The following is a 20481-nucleotide window of genomic DNA, read 5'->3' on the forward strand; positions in this document are numbered from 1 at the left end:
TATAAATGGTAAATGGACCTTCACTTATATATCGCTTTTCTAGTCGCTTTTGCGACCACTCAAAGCGTTTACACAGACTGCGCACATTTACCCGTTCACACTGGTGGCAGAGGCTACCCTAGCATCGGGAGCAATTTGAGGTTCAGTATCTTGCTCAAGGATACCTCGACATGAAGGCTGCTCAGGGCTGATCAGGGATCGAACCACCAACCCTCCGATTGGTGGGCAACCCGCTCTTCCAACTGAGCCAAAATAAATAAATAAATAAATTTAGAACTCGGACGTCTCCTGCTCATCCTTCCCCATCAAACGACTGGCACAGAGAAATAGGTGAGGATTTAGTGTTGGGGTCAGATAACTTAATTTTAAAGATTTCCTCAATGTATTTCTCAACGCAGTGTGTGTGTGTGTGTGTGTGTGTGTGTGTGTGTTTATCTAGCCTAAACCAGATCACATACTGTGAGAACACACTGCCTGTCTGAGAACTCAAGACACAGCAATAGTGAAGAAAACACAATCTGTTTCCTTATTATGTTCAAATATAATATAACAATACTAGAAAATTTCCACTGGAGAAATTCTGAAAGGGCCACGGGGGCTACTGCCGGTGTGTGTACACTATGATGAGATTCTTCAGGGATTTCAAACAATTAATACTAGTAATGTTATGATACTATGATATACAAGGAGCACACCTTCAACAAGCATTCCTTTTCAAGTATTTATTTATACAGCAACCTATGCCCTTTTTACTTGATTCCTATGGTCTATGTCTAGTACCTTCAGGTTGAATGCACTTATTGTAATTCGCTTTGGACAAAAGCGTCTGCTAAATGACATGTAATGTAATGTAATGTAACCTCAAAATGTGTTTGTGTGTGAAACGTGTATCTGGAGGTGTGTGTGTGTGTGTGTGTGTGTGTGTGTGTGTGTGTGTGTGTGTGTAACTAAAATCACATAAAGTTACCTGTGTGTGTGTGTGTGTGTGTGTGTGTGTGTGTGTGTGAAGCATGTGTATCTGGAGGAGTGTGCACGCTTATGCGCGCATGTGTGTGTGAAGCATGTATATTTGGAGGAGTGTTTGTTTGTGTGTGTGTAACTAAAATGACGTAAAGTCACCTGTGTGTGTGCGTGTGCGTGTGTGAAGCATGTTTATCTGGAAGAGTGTGCGTGATTACGCATGTGTGTGTGCGTGCATGCGTGCATCTGTAACTGTAATCACATCAAAGGATCAAAGGCTTTTTGGTCGACCAATCAAAGCAGAGTAATCAACAGAATTAACTGCCGCTGTAGAATGTTCCAGAACAGTGACAGCAGCCAGACGTGGACAGACTGGATTTTCTGGCCTCGAACAGAAAGCATCTTTGGCAAAACCATAATACCTATCATTGATCCGACTTCACTTTGAGCGTCCTGAGTTCTTCCTGAACAGCTACATATGTTTTTTGTGAAGAAAAATTAAGAAATAGCTTCGTAAGATCGATCTGAAAAACTGTTAAATATGCTTTTCTACAGAATTCTTCCTGCGTTTTAATATGGGAGTCAATGGGGCTGTTGGTGCATGTTGGTGGCGTAGAGCACCCATTTGTCTTCCACGTTCTCGAATATTTAGCTTTTGGACTCAAATTTAGGAAATTAGTTGGTGGTTTATATCAGAATATCAACAGCTGTGTCATGCTACCTTGTGGCACCACCCCCAGTTTTAATGTCAATGTAGGAATTCTACAAGGTTGTCCCATTTCACCATATTTATTCATATTAGTCTACTAAAGAAATCCAACATCGACCCCTCCATTCTCTCAAACGTCAGACCAATTTCTAAACTACCCTTCCTGTCTAAACTCCTCAAGCGAGAAGTCTATGTCCAACTGAAAGCCTTTCTGACCTATAACAAAATCTACGAAAAATTGATTACATCACCCCTCGCATCGCTCCCCTGGCTCCCCATCCATCACCACATTGACTATAAACTTCTTCTAACTGTTTACAAATCCCTTTTTGTTAGATAAAAAATAAAAATGTCTTTGGTACAGATATTGTCATCAGCCAGCTAGCGGATGACACAACAATATTTGTACAAGACAGACACCAAATTCCAATAACAATCGAAAAAAAAAATATATATATCTAAAGCTTCAGGGTTAACTTTAAACAAATGTGAACTATTTGCAATTCATGATACAACTCTAAAAGACATCTGTAACATCCATATCAAGTCAGAAATTAAATACCTTGGAGTACACCTTACAAAAGAGCAAAAACAAAGTCAATACTTGAATGTAGAAAAATAAAATAAAAGAGAGTAAAGCCAAATTAAATTCATGGCTCCAAAGAGACCTCTCAATACTTCTAACAATACAATTCTAACAATAACAAAGGCACAAAAATTATATGAATTCATATTAATATTTCACACTGAAATGAACAGTTAAAACTAATTTGAATCCCCCTTATTGAAAACAACATTTAGACCGTTTTATATGTATTTTATTTTTGTCTATTTATTTTAGGATTTGATTTATTTCAACTGCTCTGAATTTACAATAATGTTATTATTATACGTTTTAGTGTTGATTGATGTTCACCTAGCATTCTTTCTACACTTATGCAAGTACTGTGAAAAACCTGCCAGTAATGTTTTTTTTGTAAATTTCAATAAAGCATTGAAAAGAAAAAAAAGAAAAAAAGAAGAGGACCCATGTGACTGAATCACGTGACGCAGCGTGACGTGGATCAGCTGACTGGCCTCCTGAAGAAGAAGACGAAGAAGAAGAACCGTCGACCTTCAGTCATCATCCTCCTCCGACATGGCGAGTCAGTCCCAGGGCATCCAGCAGCTGCTGCAGGCTGAGAAGAGAGCCGCCGAGAAGGTGGCCGAGGCCCGCAAGCGTGAGTAGAGAGGAGCCTGGAGCTGTTTGCTGTTAGCTGTTAGCTGCTAGCTGCTAGCTGCTAGCAGATTAAACCAGCTACTAGCGGAGATAACACCGGAGAGGTCCGAATAATAACTGAGGGAGAAAACACCAGCCTGCAAGACGGGTCGGTAGAGACCAGTAACAACTAGCGAACTTCACAAACAATCTGCGGGTTTAGAGATTCTTTGATTAACTCAGATTCAGAACCAGTAGAGTCCTCTTTTTAATTCAGCTGACAGTCAGACCTCCAGACGTCCTGGACTCAGGTCTGAGCTGTTTCTCCTCCTGAAGCCTGAAGCTTTAAATCCATCAGATACGGGATTCAGATTCTATATGGTTTCATGTGAAAAGACTTCTCCGGTTAGATCACAGCAGGTGGAAAGTAAAATGACTTCATGTGTCTAAATGTCAGAAGAAGCTTATTTACACAAAGTGACAGACATGTGGATGGTTCCGGATTTAACTGTTATTATAAACGCATTTAAGAGGTTTTAGATTGTTTCATGCAGTTCTGTTCTGTAAAAAATACAGTTTCCACTTCTAATATTTATTCCAACAAGTTATTAATTCTGTATCAGAACACTAAAACCTTCAAATGATTTAAATGGTGAAAATGCAGCTGCTGGTTTTATTTGTAGTGTTGTTGTTGTTCTCATAAACACTTTTATTATTATTATTGATGAATGAATGAATGTTTGCTGAATCTTTTTTCCTTCATGTTGACGAGTCATGTGACCTCATCATGTGATTCAGAGTCACAGAGATGATGAGATCAGACCTGACTGTGTGTCTGTCTGTGTGTGTGTGTGTGTGTGTAGGTAAGAACAGGCGTCTAAAGCAGGCTAAAGAAGAGGCTCAGGCTGAGATCGAACAATATCGACTCCAGAGAGAGAAAGAGTTCAAGACCAAGGAGGCCGCGGTACAAACACACAATATACAATACACATTACTACACATTAATACACATTATTACACAATAATACACATTAATACACAATAGTACACAATGCACACAATGCACATTAATACACAATTATACACAATAATGCACACAAATACACACATACATACTAATATACACACAATACACACTGATACACATAACACATACAGTACACACTGACACACAGTACACAATAATACACACTGATACACACAACACACACATAGTACATGCTAATACATATTAATACACACAGAAACTCAGAATATTTCAGAAAAAAACTAGCAAAACTGTAAAACAGCTCTTTTTTACACTAATTTTAAAATGTTATTTTTTTTCCCAATGTTATTCACACAAATATTATTTTATTTATCTGTTTCTAACTTTATTTACATGTTTTTTTATATTGTTTCTATTTACATGTATTTTTAATATGATTTTGGTTATTTTCTTGTTTCTAATAATATTTATATAATTTAAAAATTGTATTGATTGTTTTAAATAACATTATGTTTTGATTTATTTTATGTATATTTTTATTCATATTATTATGTGATTGTTTTGACCATTGCGCCTCCGCCCCCTCAGGCTCTTGGTTCCCATGGTAACAGTGCAGTGGAGGTGGACCGCGACACGGCGGAGCGAATGAGCCGGATCCAGGCCAGTTACCGCGGCAACAGGGAGGCGGTGCTCGGCGAGCTGCTGCGGCGCGTCTGTGACATCCAGCCGGAGTTCCACGCCAACTACCGCGTGGCCGGCTGAGGTAGCGGGGCGAGGGGGCGGAGCAATCCACGGAAACATGGACGTTAGCAACATTAGCTCCATTAGCTTCACGGCCAAACTAAATGTTTTATTTTGAAGGTGCAGCGTTCCTCTCTTCCTGTTTCCTGCTCCATTGGTTGATGTTGTTATTGTTACCGTGGTGATGTTTACCAAATATTTATAGATCGAATTCCTGAATCTAACAAAATAAGTCTCTCTAAAGAGGAAACCAGCCAGTCAGCCTTCAGAATAAAATGATTCCAAATGAGCTGATTGGTTGTTTCTCTCTGAACTCTCCTCCAATCAGGAGTCACCACTGCTCTCGCCTGATTGGCTGGAGAAAGTGTAGTTTTGTTGTGAAAACTATTGTGAATTTCCACTGTTTTTTTGCTTGTTTCGTGTGTGATCATGTGACCTCCTGTTTACGTTCTGATGACTTCCTGTTGATGTTTGTGAGATGATGAAATAAACTAAATATTAAACTGAATGTCAATTGAAACTCTGTGCTGCTCTGTGATTGGCTGAACCAGATTTTATGCTGATAAACAAAAGTTTAAAAATATCAATTTGTGTTTATTAGAAGAAGAGAAGAAGATTACTTTATTAATCCCACAGTGGGGAAATTCAACCTCTGCATTTAATTATGGTGTTATATATGGTGTAAAACTGCATTTTCCTCCATTGTCCGAGGGCTATAAACTGTAAATACAATGCCAGTTGTGTGTAGTTTGAGTTTAGATATGAAACAAGTTTTAAATACAGCATAAAAGAGAGTAGTTTCCGGTGCCACCGCACATTCTCACGGCAAGTTCACTTTTCATACATGTGGCGTGTGCGGGTAAAACAGCGTATGCAATGTTTTTGTGCGTATGCACCGTTGATACATGAGGCCCCATCACAACATAAAAACGAAGCAGCATCAAGCCCTGCTGTTCAGCTGCTCTAAAGTTTTGGCCTTTCCAGAAGTTTCCATGTCCAATTTAATGCATCAACCCTTTTTCAGCAAAGGAAAAAAACACTTTAACCAAGTGTAGGAACATGATTTTGTAGTTACAGAGATTTTTCTAATATATTAATATAATATTTTGTGTTTATTTTTTGTGTGTTTTTTTTTGTAATTTCTTTGTTTCTTTGTGTTTTTTGTGTGTGTTTTCATGTGTTTTGTGTTGTTTTGGAGAAAAAAAATTGTGTTTTGTAAAAAAAAAAGTATGTTTTAAGTGTGTTTTTATGTGTTATTTGTATTTTTTTTATTTTTGTGTTTTTACGTGTTTTTTTGTAATGTTTTTGTTTTTTTGTGTGTTTTTATAAGTTTTTGTGTGTTTTTTTGTGAGTTCAAAATGTTGATCCAAAATAATCAGGTCATATAGGTGAGGTTGTGCTGAAAACAATGACACCAACACGTCATGGTAAAGATTTTTAAGTGATTTATACAGGCAGAATGAAAAGGAGTCAAAAACCGACAAAACTCCAAAGGGTTAAACAATAAGTTTAATTCTTTAGTCTGGTCACGTGACTTTCTCGACAAAAACACCGCTTACGTGGATACAACTAAGCCCCGCCCGCCGCAACAGAACTCGCCTTCTGATTGGTCCAAACTATGTGCGTTTGTACGTCATGACGCACGCAGCCGGAAGTGTAGGCGGACGGTGAAGTGAAGAAGTTGAAGCCACGAACCACTTTCTTCTTCTTCTTTCTTTTCTTCTTCTCTTTTGTTTTCTTTCTCCAGTTTTCCCGTGTTTCGGAGCCAAAACGGAGAATAAGAAGTAGAAGCATTTCCGGAGGACTCCAGGTGAGCTGTCTTGCTTTTTGCCCGTGTGTTTACCTGTCAGTGACCTCTGCCGCAGCGCCCCACCGCGCCGAGCCAGATCCCGTAGAGAAATGTGTCCGTTTAAGACTGTTCACTGACGGACAGGAATCCGAACCTGCGGGACTCGAACCCGTGGCAATCTGAGAACAGGACGGGTCCTGCGGTTCCTTCGGCCTGCATCCAGTTCCCCTGCAGAGTCCTCGGCCCCGCGGACCCTCACCTATCTGACCCTAGGACGCTGATCCGCGGCGCCAGCCTCGTGTGTCGCTCCACCAGAAGGAGAGAAGTTTTAGAGGGGATCTGGTTCACAGAGGTTCATGTAGGGCTGGGCGATATGGACCAAAAGTCATATCCGGATATATTTAGGCTGAATATCAATATACGATATATATGCTGATATATTTATCACAAAGTGAGAGCAAATGTTCAGTCAAATATGACATGACAGCAGTTTTATTGTTATTGTTATTGTAATTATCGTTTGTTAAAGTGAACATAAATACTGTATAACAACAGGAATACCTTCTTCTTCTTTTTTTTAATCAAAGCTCCATAAAGTGCATGTTACATTAAAAAAAAATCTTGAATAAAAATAACCTATGAAATAAAATAAGCCAGTCTTTTTCTGAAATAAATATATTTATATGACAAAAGACTAACAAACATTACAAAATAACTAAATATCTAAATATGACACCCTAGTAAGGGCAGCATTTTTTTATAGATTAGATTAAACTTTATTGTCATTGCACAGAGTACAGGTATTTATTCAACGAAATGCAGTTTAGCATCTAGCCAGAAGTGCAAAAAAGGCAGTAAAGTGCATATGTACAGTAATATATGTAAATGTCATAAATAAATACAATAGTGTTTGGGGTTTTGTTCTTCTGTTTTTTTGGTGTTTTTTTTAGCAGCAGATGGCAGTAGGTAGTGCAAACAGTCACAGTGATAAACAGATGAGTGCAGATGTCAGATGTTCATTGGCTAGAGGCAGATGTTCAAATGTTCAGTGCTGTAGTGCTGTATTTATACCTAAAATATATTTAATATATGCAATATGGTCTCATTCCATATCACATTTAAAAATATATATTGATATATTTTTCATATCGATATATCACCCAGCCCTATTTCACACTGGCCCTCATTTATCAAGCGAGCTTAGAAACCAGCGCAGATCTGAGTGTATATTTCGTCTTACGACATGGTTCACGTGGGATTTATCAAACCATCGTGTCTCTCCAATCACAGCGTAAGAATGATTGGCTGTTGATAAATGTAGCGGCTCGAAATGAGCGTCATTTAAATGTCACGCCCTAATATATACCCGATTCAGAAGACTCAAAGGACGCAATACGGCCAAAAAGAGAATTTCCCCCCCCCCTAAAGTCAACTTTATTAGCAAAGTGCACCGTTACATTTAACAATAGGGGCAATATAGACATATTACAGAAATACGCAGCGACAGAGGTTTATGAAATAAAAGTACTTATAATTATAAACTCAAACAAGTTCAGTGAATATTTTACATTTGGAGCACGGACTTAAAAGTTTTCACAGCTTTTTGGTTTAAGGAAGTAAACAATGTTTTAATTCTAAAAGAAGAGGAATTTCTCAGTCAGAAAGTGAAACCATGGCGTCCAACAGCAGCAACACAACAAACTGGTTTTGTTTGGCAGCTTAAAAAATGAAAAGGAAGTAAATAGTGCTGCTGTCAGCAGAGTAGCAGACCATTAAACTCCAGGCGAGGTTTGAGTAATTCATTTATACATTGTGATATATAAAGCCTAATAATCTATATAATATCCGAATATTGCTATTATTATGATGGATAGATATTATTCACCTCTTTACATTTACTAATAATGATGTCCCAGTCAGAGAAGTGTGTGGCAGCGCTGATTGGAAATGTTTCTATTCGGGCAGCAGCGCTGGTAAAAGATTTCACAATCGCAGGGTGTATTTATTTTTGGATTATGTTTTAATGATAAATTATGTAGTCTAAACATGTTTTGCTTTGTCACCATTAAAAATCAAAACACCACAGAGTTTTATCAGCTCCAGGAATCGATACAATAGTCTAAGATCAATTCTCCGACTCAGTCGTGTGGACTTCTTGTGACTCAAATTTGCGTACACGAGCTGAGAGCAGATGTGAGATCTGATCGTATCCTCCGCTCACGTCCATATTGATAAATGCCGAGGCTTGCGTAGAAATCATCTTACGGCCACTTTACGATCACTTTCTGACGTACGCTCGTTTGATAAATGAGGGCCTGTGTGATTGATGGAGGTGAAGCGTGCGGGTTCACAGCAGGACAGGCCGCGTGCACCAACATGGCAGATGTTCGGCTGGGGCCTCATGTATCAACGTTGCGTACGCACAAAAACATTGCGTACGCTGTTTTTTCCGCAAACGCCACATGTATGAAAAGTGAACTTGCCGTGAGAATGTGCGGTGGCACCGCAAACTTTTGTTTGGCGGAAACTACTGACTTTTTTTGCTCTATTTAAAACGTGTTTCATGTCTAAACTCATACTACACACAACTGGCATTATTTTTATAGTTTATAGCTCTCGGACAATGGAGGAAAATGCCGTTTTCCACCATCAATAACCTGTTCTAAATATGAGAGCGTAGATGATTTTTTTTCATCTATTATCATATTTTAGACTTCACCTACGTACTGCTTCTTACTTGTGCAATGATATGTTGAAGTCTATATGTTTTGATGTTAAGATTGTATATTTTCTTAAGTCTATATATTCTGCTATTTCCACTATTTTATATATACCGAATTTCCCTCCGGAGATCAATAAAGGTCTTGTGATTCTGATTATGGAGCGCACACATTTTTCACAGTTAACCTGCCTTAATTACTGTGTCAAACTGCCGATCGCCGACTGTTTCCCCTTTGGTTTAACAAGGAGATGTTAACGCTGCAGGTGCACATCGATCCATGACGCACAGATCCCTCTCCCTGGAGAAAAAACGTGATTTGGAAATCCTTTCAGAATAAGTCAGGTGTGGTGCATATTTGATCCCGTATGTGATGTTTAATTGGGACAACAAGTTAAGTGTGGCTTATAAACTGATGCGTAAAAATGATTTTGGCAGCATTACGCACTTGCTGCTCTAATGGATCTGACAATAATCAATAACAGTGGAGTATAGAAGGAGCGTGTGTGGAGGGACCCTTCTGCCATGGTGCAGGTCTCTGATCCGGCTGCGTTAACAGCCACAGTGACACCTTGTTGCTGATCCCAGAGGTGAGGCACCAAAAAGCTCGTTTTCCTGCCTCCACCTCTGAGATCACCACATCCACCTCGCTCCCAGAGTGAATTTAGTCACTGATGAAAGCATCCTATCATATTTCTTAAATATATCCCTGTTTGCTAACATGCTGTGGACATGATATGCCTTATTTTTTAATTCCATTTCCTTCCACCTAGCAGTGTAATCAGAGTCACACCAATAAACCAGAGGCCGAATTTGTGCTGCGTAGTAATATTCTAACAGATTTGGTGAGGCTAGACCACCTTTGTCTTTGGGAATCCCCCCCAAATGAAACGTGAAATTTTTTTGTCCCACTCTTTAAATTGCGATTTGGGAATTTTGTTGGTCGCGACTGAAACAGATATAGGATTTCTCGGTAGTACGTTCATTTTTATGATTTCAATCCTGGAGCTGAAATCTGATCTCAACATCGACCACCTTTCCATATCTTTTTGAATTTCCTGATTCAGTGCCCTGTAGTTAGTTTCATATCATTTTGTCAAATTTCCTGTTAGGGTTCCGCCTAAGTATTTTATTGTTTTTGCATTCCGGACATGTTATTCCTAATTCTCTTAGGGCTGTGTTTATATATCGGGAGATATGTATTTTGCTGCTTTTCTTTGTCCTAGTTGTATCTAGATTTTGGTCAAGCGTAGAGTTGAGACACCAGGTTGGGGACCCCCCACTCTGTCAGTCTATATATAATAAAACATGTTAAAGAAGCCTTGCAATGGGCGGAAGGCTTTGCTTCTTATATTCAGGTTCTGTTCGGCTTCTAAGATAGATTCCCCCGTGTTCTACTCAATTAATTTTTAACTGAATTCACGTTATCGTTAGCTAGGGGGACTTTGTTCGCTTCGACTGGTGGGAGCTAAATCCTACGCCACCATTCCTCTCGCTGTCGAACAGGAAGTCCCACCTGTCGGGAGGTTTAAAGGGTCAGAGACGTGTTTATTTTCTTTTTGGGCTTAAAATAATTTTATATGATGGAATATTAGAGCCACGTGAAGGAAAAACACACCTGATATTATCACAATAAAGTATTATTATTACTTTTTTTATTTTCAAAACCTATAATAAACCTTTGTGATTTAGTTCCTGTAATATAACATTTCTAATAATATGATTTTATTCTGGTAAAATTATGATTTATTTTTTCATTAAAAAAATTTTTTCAGACTTTATAGTGTAAATCTCTGATGGATGTTGCATTTAATATTTATACAATAATTAAACAGTTAATGAGTGTATATGACGATGTGATGCGTTCAGGTGAAACAGGACAAAGAGAATCCGTCCTGTCGGATCACAGACATTTTAAATAAAGTGTGAATAAAAAATAAAATAAATAAAATAAAAATAAAAACATGAGTCACATTAACTATTTACATCAGCAGGTAACAGCCAGAGCTACAGCTAAAAACTGACACTAATGAAGCTGTTATAAGGCTGTTATAAGGCTTTTATGAGACTGTCACGAGGCTGTCATGAGGCTGTCATGAGACTGTTATAAGGCTGTTATAAGGCTTTTATGAGGCTGTCATGAGGCTGTCATGAGGCTGTTATGAGACTGTTATGAGGCTGTCATGAGGCTGTCATAAGACTGTCATAAGACTGTCATGAGGCTGTTTTAGACTGTCATGAGGCTGTTATAAGACTGTTTTAAGGCTGTTTTAGACTGTTATGAGGCTGTCATGAGGCTGTCATAAGACTGTTTTGAGGCTGTTTTAGACTGTTATGAGGCTGTCATGAGGCTGTCATAAGTCTGTTTTGAGGCTGTTATGAGGCTGTCATAAGACTGTTATGAGGCTGTTATGAGGCTGTTTTAGACTGTTTGACCCTTATGAGGCTGTTATGAGGCTGTTATGAGGCTGTAATGAACTGGATGTACGTATGATGGCAGCGCGACGGTCAGAATAAAACAGGACGTTAACTCACACTGAGAAACAAACATTAAAGTGACTCTGAGGTTTCTGTGAACTGTTGACTCTGACCCAGATTGGCTCAGAGTCCATCAGACACGGATAACACCTGAAGACGTGACGAGGTGAAGGTAACACACGTTGCTGCCTCAGGGTCAGCCGCCGATGTCTGACTGGCTGTCAGACAGCCACCTCACTGCTGGTTGGCTGAGGGAGGATCATGCTGCTCTCTGATTGGCTGAAGATGTTCCTGTTATCACTTTTATTAGCTGTTAAACCCTCGTCTCTCTCTCTCTCTCTCTCTCTCTCTTTTTCTGTCTCTTCAGTGCTCGGTCGCCCCTCGCTCTCCACTCTCTGCAGGTAAGATGTTCTACTCCCTGTCACCTTTTAGTTCAACTAAACTGTTTACACAGAGCTGAGAGGAGAGGGAAACACTTGTTTTTTATTGTGTATATTGACACCACATGTTAATATAAACGATGTAACGGAAAGCAGAGAGAGAATCTGAACGAGTGTCTCAGTCTGAGAGTGAACAGGTGATGTTCCTCACTCACCTATGGCTCCGCCCACAGGGGGAGGAGCCTGATTTATGATTTCTCTTAATATAACTGTTTTCTTCTGCCATCTTGAAGTTATTTAAAATTATTTTTGTGTCTGTAAACAGCCCTTAAATGTTGCGGAGGATGATAACATCTGTGGACATGTCATTTTTCCACTTTTCTTTCAATATTATTATTATAATACATGAATATTAAATTCAGATATTTTCTGTCATTTGAAAACACCTAGTCAACCATCCATTTATTTTTTCCAAACATTTTCATTTTATCTTGTTAAAATTTCAGCATAATTCAAACAGAGGTGGACCTTGCGATAATGAGATTTTCAACAGAAAATGCAATAAAAAAACTAAAATAATTTATTCTTAAGTTGAAATTAGTATTTTATGCAAAGTATGGAACACTTTTATCTTTAAAATTATATTTTGTTATATAAATAAATTACATGTTTCATATTTAAAATCATTAATGCCATGGTACTTTATTGTTTTCATGAGAATGACCAATCAAAGCACTGTTCGTCCCGTCTGAACCTCCTGGCTATGACTCTTGTTCCTTCAGACTCTCAGATGTTCGTCACTTTGGATAAAAGCGTCCTCTAAATATAATTTCATACTCTGCAAATCAAAAATGATCCATCCTGATCAGGTAATCCAGCTGCAGACACTGCGATACACTCAATGGCCCTCATTTATCAAACGAGCGTACGTCAGAAAGTGTGTGTAAAGTGGGCGTAAGATGATTTCTACGCAAGCCTCGGCATTTATCAATATGGACGTGAGCGGACGGTACGATCAGATCTCACGTCAGCTCTCAGCTCGTGTACGCAAATTTGAGTCAGCGTGAAGTCCACACGACTGAGTCAGAGAATTGATCTTAGACTATTATATCGATGCCTGGAGCTGATAAAACTCTGTGGTGTTTTGATTTTTAATAGTGACAAAGCAAAACATGTTTAGACTACATAATTTATCACTAAAACATAATCCAAAAATAAATACACCCTGCGATCGTGAAATTCTTTAAACAGAATACCAGCCGAGGATATTAAATGTTGTTGTCTTCTGCTGTTTACTGTTATCCAGCTCCGACAACTGAGCGTAAGCGACTCTTTTACCAGTGGTGCTGCCTGAATAGAAACATTTCCAGTCAGCGCTGCCACACGCTCCTCTGACTGGGACATCATTATTAGTAAATGTAAAGAGGTGAATAATATATCTCCATCATAATAATAGCAATATTCGGATATTATATAGATTATTAGGCTTTATATATCACGATGTAATTACTCAAACCTCGCCGGGAGTTTAATAGTCCGCTACTCTGCTGACAGCAGCACTGATTTCCTCCCTTTTCACTTTTTATGCTGCCAAACAAAACTAGTTTGTTGTGTTGCAGCTGTTGGACGTCAGTGTTTCACTTTCTGACTGAGAAATTCCTCTTCTTCTTGAATTAAAACTTACTTTAAAACATTGTTTACCTCCTTCAACCAAAAAGCTGAAAACTTCTAAGTCCGTGCTCCAAATGTAAAATATTCAGTGAACTTGTTTGAGTTTATAACTAGAAGTACTTTTATTTCATAAACCTCCGTCGCTGCGTATTTCTTTAATATGTCTATATTGCCCCTATTGTTAATTGTAACGGTGCACTTTGCTTATAAAGCAGATTTAGAGGGTGAAAAAAATCCTCTTTTTGGCCGTATTGCGCCCTTCGGTGTCGTAAACTCTGAAGGCGAGTCTTCTGAATGGGGTATATATTAGGGCGTGGTATTTAAATTACGCATGTTTCGAGCCGCCACATTTATCAACAGCCGATCATTCTTACGCTGTGATTGGCGAGATACGATCGTTAGATAAATCACACGTGGACCCTGTCGTAAGACCAAATATACACTCGGATCTGCGCTCGTTTCTACGCTCGCTTGATAAATGAGGGCCAATGAGTGTTTCCAAGTGTCTCAGAGTGTCTGTGACTGTCTGCAATCGTCTCAGAGTGTCTCTGAGGATTTCCAAGTGTCCCCGAGTGTTTTTGAGTCTCCCTGAAAGTTTGCAAGTGTCTCATAGTGTTTTGCGAGTGTCTCAGAGTGTCTGCAATCGTCTCCAAACACTGATAACACCTGAAGACGTGACGAGGTCAAAGGTTACACACGTTGCTGCCTCATGGTCAGACAGCCACCTCACTGCTGTTCTCTCAGAGTGTCTCCAAGTGTTTCAGAGTGTCTCCAAGTGTTTCAGAGTGTCTCCAAGTGTTTCAGAGTGTCTCCAAGTGTTTCAGAGTGTCTGCAAGTATCTCCGAGTGTCTCCAAGTGTTTCAGAGTGTCTCCAAGTGTTTCAGAGTGTCTGCAATTGTCTCGGTGTCCCCGAGGGTTTCCGAGTGTCCCAGAGTGTCTGCAATTGTCACGAGTCTCCCTGAGAGTTTGCAAGTGTCTCAGAGTGTCTCAGATTGTTTGCAAGTGCCTCAGAGTGTTTGCGAGTGTCTCAGTTTGTTTGTGAGTACCTCAAGTTTCTCCGAGTGTTTCCAAGTGTCTGTGTGTGTCTGCGAGTCTCCCTGAGAGTTTGCAAGTGTCTCAGAGTGTTTGTGTTTTCGAGTGTTTCCGATAGTCCCCAAGTGTCTGTGATTGTCTCGCGTGTTTGCGAGTGTCTTTGAGTGTTTGCGAGTGTCTCTGAGTGTCTCCAAATGTTTCCAAGTGTCTCTGTGTTTCCGAGTGTCTGCGAATGCATGCTAGTGTCTAGAGTGGAACTGGATGTGCGTATGAATAAAACAATAAGTGGGACGTGGGTTCTGGATTAAATGAAAATCAGCCCAGTGCTCCGTCTGCAGGGATACGAGGAGAGAAACACATGGAGCCTGATGTATATAAATATATCTAGATATATTTGATAAACGTCAGTTAGGAGGAGAGCGAGTGGGCAAGAGACATTGTAAACAAATAGAGAGAGAATCGGTGATGCTGACCCGTCCGAACAGAAATTGAGCGTTGCCGGCGGCGATAACCGACCTTCCCGATAACGTTAATGTCGTTGTGATCTAATTGGCCATGCAGTGCTCCAATTGGTTTGCTCTGCCTCTTGTAGCCTCGGGGCCCGAGAGCCAATCAGATTACAGCAGGGCCTCTGCTGGTGACGTTGGGCCGTTACCGCGGTTACAGTGTTCAGCGTGTCATCAGTGTGTCTCTGTTGGAGACGCAGCTGGTAGGACACGCTGACTGGTTACACTCTGAGGAGCTGATGGTGAGTTTACACCTTGTTGACACTTTGGTGTGTGTGTGTGTGTGTGTGTGTGTGTGTTCTGTGATGGTCTGATCAAATCTGGATCTTTCCTTCATTATAAGATGTTTCTGCTGCTGGTTCTCACATCTCTTCTTCTTTTGTTTTGACTTCGTTCTCACCTCTAGCTCTGAGAACCCAGACCCCCATTTAGAGGATCAGAGTTCTTCTCTGGTCCCCAGAGCCGGTTTGAGCAGCAGAAACCAGACAGACCGTCAGACGAACAACTAAAAGCTGGTTAGTCGGTCCGGTCCTGAATCAGATCAAACTGAACTGGTTTTGTGTTTCTGGTGAAATGTGACGAATAAACAGATTTGCTGTAATACAAAGAGGCTGAATGAACGTAACGTCGGTCAGATATCAACATGTTTCAGTCGTCATCGTGCTGTTATAACTAACAGAGACGGCAGCAGCAGCCCCGCCCCTCCCATAGAACCCTATGAAAGTTGTTGCTGTTAATGTTATCGGACGGAAGGATCAAACTGATGGTTGATCTGATTTACAGACGTTTGTTTGTCCGTTTGTCTCTGCGGCACCTTGACGTCATGTAATAGATGAGTCTCGAACCTGGACTCTGTCTGGTGGTATAGGAGTCTATGAGAAAATTAGATGGGCGGATGCTTCGGGAAATCAATCAATCAATCAGACTTTATTTGTATAGCACTTTCCATACAAGAGGATTGTAACACAAAGTGCTTCACATCAAAAAGGAAAATAAAATAAATAATTATAATTATAATTATAATAATAATAAAACATAGAAACAAGCAAACAAGCAAACACCCTCCATCCCATTATAAACAAAGCACAAACTGAGGAAGCTCCATCTCATCGTGGAGCAGTGAGGAAACACTGGAGGCAGGTTAGAAATGAATCAGATAAAATAAAAAAATAAAGTAAGGTAAGATAAAATAAAAAACAAAAGCAAATAATAACAATAAAACGTTTTTATAAAATACATAAAAAAGATGAAAATAAGAAATAAATAATTAAAAAGTAGAGCATGATAATATATATATATATAAAATAGACTAATAAATAGTAGCAAATAAATAAATAAATAAAAGAGAAGATGTTGTAACATTAAAATGCATGAGCAGATCAATATTTTAAAATGGTTCAAGTAAAAGCCAAATTATTTTGCTGTTTTAATCCTGCAAATCATCATAGGAACTGTAGTTCCATAAGTTGAACTTCTTTCTTGCAGCCATGAACAGCATGAACCACAGCAGCATGGACCACAGCAGCATGGACCACAGCCACCACATGCACCACCACCCCACCATGGCCCCGACCACCAGCGGCGGACACGGAGGAGGACACGGAGGAGGACATGGAGGAGGAAACGACGGGGGCCACGGGGGCCACATGATGGTGAGAGAAGGGGCTTAGCATATAACATAATCCTTTTGTGTTAGCATTAGCTGACATGCTAACGCTTGTTGTCGTTGCCTAGGCGATGACCTTCTACTTTGGCTACAGCAACGTGGAGCTGCTGTTTAGCGGGCTGCTCATCAACTCACCTGGAGGTACCAGATACCACCGAAACGTGTTTTATATTTATTTATATTTTAATTTTGTATTGTGATTATATATTTCATTTTGTAAATCGTCTTTGATATATTTTTATTTTATACGATTTATGTACGTTTTTTCATTATTTATATTGAAATCAATTTTGTAAATATATTTAATATTTGAATAAAATATTTCTTGTAGTGATTTTTATATTAATTTATATTTTAATTTTATATTGTTTAAATTTTTATTTATTTTGTAATTATATATTTTTTGTATAGCATCTTTTATATTTTTTTACATTTTTATTTTTATACAATTTTTATAGTTTTATTTTTTTTAAATCATTCAAAATATTTTTTAGTATTTTAATTATATTTATTTATATTTTACTTTTATATTGCTTAGATTTGTATTGATATTGTAATTATATATTTTTATGTATAGCATATTTTATATTTTAATTTTATATGGTTTGTATGCAGTTTTTTATTATTTATATTGAAGTAATTTTTTAATATATTTTTTAATATTTGAATTATATATTTCTTGTAAAGTGATTTATTTTATACTTATTTATATATTAATTTGATAGTGATTTTCTCTGTCAACATTAACCCCCTCTCTGCCTCTCGTCCAATCAGAGATGGTGGGGGCCTGCATCGGAGTGTTCCTATTGGCCGTGCTGTACGAGGGGCTGAAGATGGGCCGTGAGTCGCTGCTGCGCCGCAGTCAGGTCAACGTCCGATACAACTCAATGCCACTGCCGGGGGCAGATGGGACGGTTCTCATGGAGACGCACAAGACAGTCGGGTACGTCGCTAACGCTAAAAGCAGGGTGACATCACTATGACATCACACTGAGGTTATGTGATTAAACGTGTTTACTGTGACAGTCAGGGGGCGGAGCCTCACGAGTCCTGCCGCTCAGCACGCTCTTTCAGGTAACTGTAGAGTCCTGGTCCTAGTCCTGGTTTTAGTTCTAGTTCTGGTGCTGGTCCTGGTTTCAGTTCTGGTTCCAGGTCCTGTTCCTGGGTCCGGGTCAAGGTGCTGGTTCTGGTTCTGGTTCTGGTCCTGGCATTGGTTTAAGTCCTTGTTCTGGTCCTGGTTGTGGTTCTGGTTTAAGTCCAGGTCCTGGTTCTGGTTTTAGTCTTGGCTCTGGTCCTGGTTCTAGTTATGGTTCTGGTCCCAGTCCTGGTCCAGGTTCTGGTTGCTCCCGTTCCTGGTGCTGATGCTGGTCCTGGTCCTGGCCTGGTCTTGGTTTTATTCCTGGTCCTGGTTTTAGTCCTGGTCCTGGTCATTGGTTTTAGTCCTGGTTGTGGTCCTGCTAACACTGAAGCTAATGCTAACACTGCTGATGGGAAATGTAGTCCACGAAGAAACATGTTTAAGTTTATAATGCTGACAGCTGCTGATGCTACAGTTAGCTGCTGATGCTACAATTAGCTGCTGATGCTACAGTTAGCTGCTGATGCTACAATTAGCTGCTGATGCTACAGACAGCTGATGCTACAGTTAGCTGTGTAGCGATGCTAAGCTCTTTTTCTCGTCCTCTCAGGCAGCGGATGCTAAGCCCCGCCCACTTCCTGCAGACGCTGCTGCATGTGGTCCAGGTGGTCGTCAGCTACTTCCTGATGCTCGTCTTCATGACTTACAACGCCTACCTGTGCATCGCGGTGGCTGCTGGCGCAGGCATGGGCTACTTCCTGTTCAGCTGGCGGAAGGCGGTGGTGGTCGACATCACGGAGCACTGCCATTAGCATCGGAGCTAACGCTAACCAACACGTTCACTAGCTGTTAGCACTAAACTACAAACGTTACTCTGTAGCCATGGTAACACCTCAACCTGCACACTAGGGGATAATTCTACATGTTTCTGCCATAAAGTCTTTGTTGTGCTCCTGCTCAGGGCAGCCGGCCAATCATAGCGCGGCTCCCCTCAGAGGGCTCTGATTGGCCAAGTCTCAGCTGCAGGTTAGCGGTTAGTATCGTTAGCGTAGCCACCAATCTTAACTCAGTGTTTAACATTTATTGAGAATATATAATTTATTAGAATAGATATTTTACAAATGTTTTCATTAAAAGTAACTTTTGATTTTTGTTGCAGTTTTCAGACAAAATCTTTTTTTATTTTAAGAACTACAAAATTATTTTCAAAATAAAAGTCCAGAACACGAGCCGGCCAATCAGAACTCACTTTGATTTTATCATCATTAAACTTTCAGATGTGCTTTACTATTATTCCATTACTTTTGTTTATTTATAAAACAAGTTTAAAACTTTTTGTCACTGCAATAAAAATAATATTTGTGAATAAAATGTATTGATGGGAATAAAATTAATGATTTATAGAATAAAACATGTTTTTTATTGCAATGAGGAAAGTTATGAACTTGTTTTATAAATGAACAAAAGTCAAATGAGATGTGATGGATGAATCGGTGATTAATCTTTGTTTGGGCCTTAACAACACGTGTTGCCTTACTCTCTGGATCTGTGTCTTTTATCGTTTTTCCAGAAATGAAACTACAAACTGACCTGGATCTCGTTTCTGGTTTCTGCACTCGTGTCTGTGATTTATTGTGACTTTTTTATTATTGATTGACACTGAGAGGTGGGCAGGGTTTACTTACTGGACCAATCAGAGGGCGGGACAGGTCGGTTACTGTCAGTGAGAATCTAATGAAGGAAATGTTCTTCAATGTGTTTTAATGTCACAAATGCTGGAATCATTAAAAAAAAAAAAACTGAATAAAGTTTATGAAGAAAGTTGTTGTCTTGTCTGTTCAAACTGAAACATAAAATAACAAATAATAACTCAGATCTGCTGCTTAGAGGAACTTTAATAATCTGCAGTATTCGTACTGTTACTGGAGAATTAATACTCTTACTGCAGTATTAGTGCTGTTCCTGCAGTATTAGTACTTTTACAGCAGTATTAGTGCTGTTACTGCAGTATTAGTACAGATAAAATTAGAGAGATCAAGAGACAGTAAAAATACAATATAAAATATAAATACAAGGAAATGTAAATACAAGGAAATATTATAAATACAAGGTGTTGTGTAGTGGGTCAGGCCTGGTGCTCCTCCCCGACCTCTGTCCTCCTTTGCCGCAGCCTACCTCCAAGTGTGGTGTTATACAGTTTAATGGCACGGGGGACAAAGGAGTGTTTCAGTCTGTTGATGTTGACCTTGGGGAGGAGCATCCTGTCGCTGAACAAGCTCCTCTGTTTTGCAGTAACATATATACAGCAAAATAAAGAGTGAGGGAGAAGGAGCAGAATTTGCTGATGTCTTTTTTATATCTTTGCATAAATAGATTTGGAGGGATAGATTCGGTGGATGAGTTTAAGGGAAATTTCTTTGATTTTATTTGTGATGAAGTATTTGGCAGGTAGAGACCATTTGTTTTTCCAGACCAGATTTGTGAATGTATTGTTCCAGTATGATACCGCGTTTGGGGTACTGATGATTTCTTTTTGGTATTGTGCACGTATATTACGGTTATTGTT

General features: G+C 39.3%; 2 protein-coding genes across 3 annotated transcripts; both read left to right on the forward strand.

The window, feature by feature from the left end:
- Positions 1-2723: 2723 nt before the first annotated feature.
- atp6v1g1 (ATPase H+ transporting V1 subunit G1) lies at positions 2724-5116 on the forward strand. The gene is made up of 3 exons (XM_059358098.1): positions 2724-2889; positions 3731-3831; positions 4444-5116. The coding sequence occupies exons 1-3, from the start codon at positions 2808-2810 to the stop codon at positions 4615-4617; spliced, it is 357 nt and encodes a 118-aa protein (XP_059214081.1). The 5' UTR covers positions 2724-2807; the 3' UTR covers positions 4618-5116.
- Positions 5117-6208: 1092 nt separating this feature from the next.
- slc31a1 (solute carrier family 31 member 1) lies at positions 6209-18863 on the forward strand. 2 transcript variants are annotated; one of them, XM_059358509.1, is made up of 6 exons: positions 6210-6406; positions 11950-11983; positions 16657-16823; positions 16906-16978; positions 17612-17780; positions 18526-18863. In XM_059358509.1, exons 3-6 carry the CDS (start codon positions 16659-16661, stop codon positions 18725-18727), a joined length of 609 nt encoding a protein of 202 aa, XP_059214492.1. In that variant the 5' UTR covers positions 6210-6406; positions 11950-11983; positions 16657-16658; the 3' UTR covers positions 18728-18863. The 2 variants fall into 2 exon arrangements, with proteins under 2 accessions (XP_059214494.1, XP_059214492.1); XM_059358511.1 differs by lacking the exon at positions 11950-11983 and having other exon boundaries at positions 6209-6406.
- The last annotated feature ends 1618 nt before the right edge of the window (positions 18864-20481 follow it).

The sequence above is a fragment of the Centropristis striata genome, chromosome 19 (genome assembly GCF_030273125.1).
Source record: "Centropristis striata isolate RG_2023a ecotype Rhode Island chromosome 19, C.striata_1.0, whole genome shotgun sequence".
NCBI classification, from domain to species: domain Eukaryota; kingdom Metazoa; phylum Chordata; class Actinopteri; order Perciformes; family Serranidae; genus Centropristis; species Centropristis striata.

Coding starts and splice junctions, on each gene's coding strand:
- atp6v1g1 (XM_059358098.1), top strand. CDS start 2,808: ATGGCGAGTCAGTCCCAGGGCATCCAGCAGCTGCTGCAGGCTGAGAAG. Junction 2,890..3,730: donor GGTGGCCGAGGCCCGCAAGC/GTGAGTAGAGAG, acceptor GTGTGTGTGTAG/GTAAGAACAGGCGTCTAAAG. Junction 3,832..4,443: donor TCAAGACCAAGGAGGCCGCG/GTACAAACACAC, acceptor CCGCCCCCTCAG/GCTCTTGGTTCCCATGGTAA.
- slc31a1 (XM_059358511.1), top strand. CDS start 16,659: ATGAACAGCATGAACCACAGCAGCATGGACCACAGCAGCATGGACCAC. Junction 16,979..17,611: donor GCTCATCAACTCACCTGGAG/GTACCAGATACC, acceptor TCGTCCAATCAG/AGATGGTGGGGGCCTGCATC. Junction 17,781..18,525: donor GAGACGCACAAGACAGTCGG/GTACGTCGCTAA, acceptor TCGTCCTCTCAG/GCAGCGGATGCTAAGCCCCG.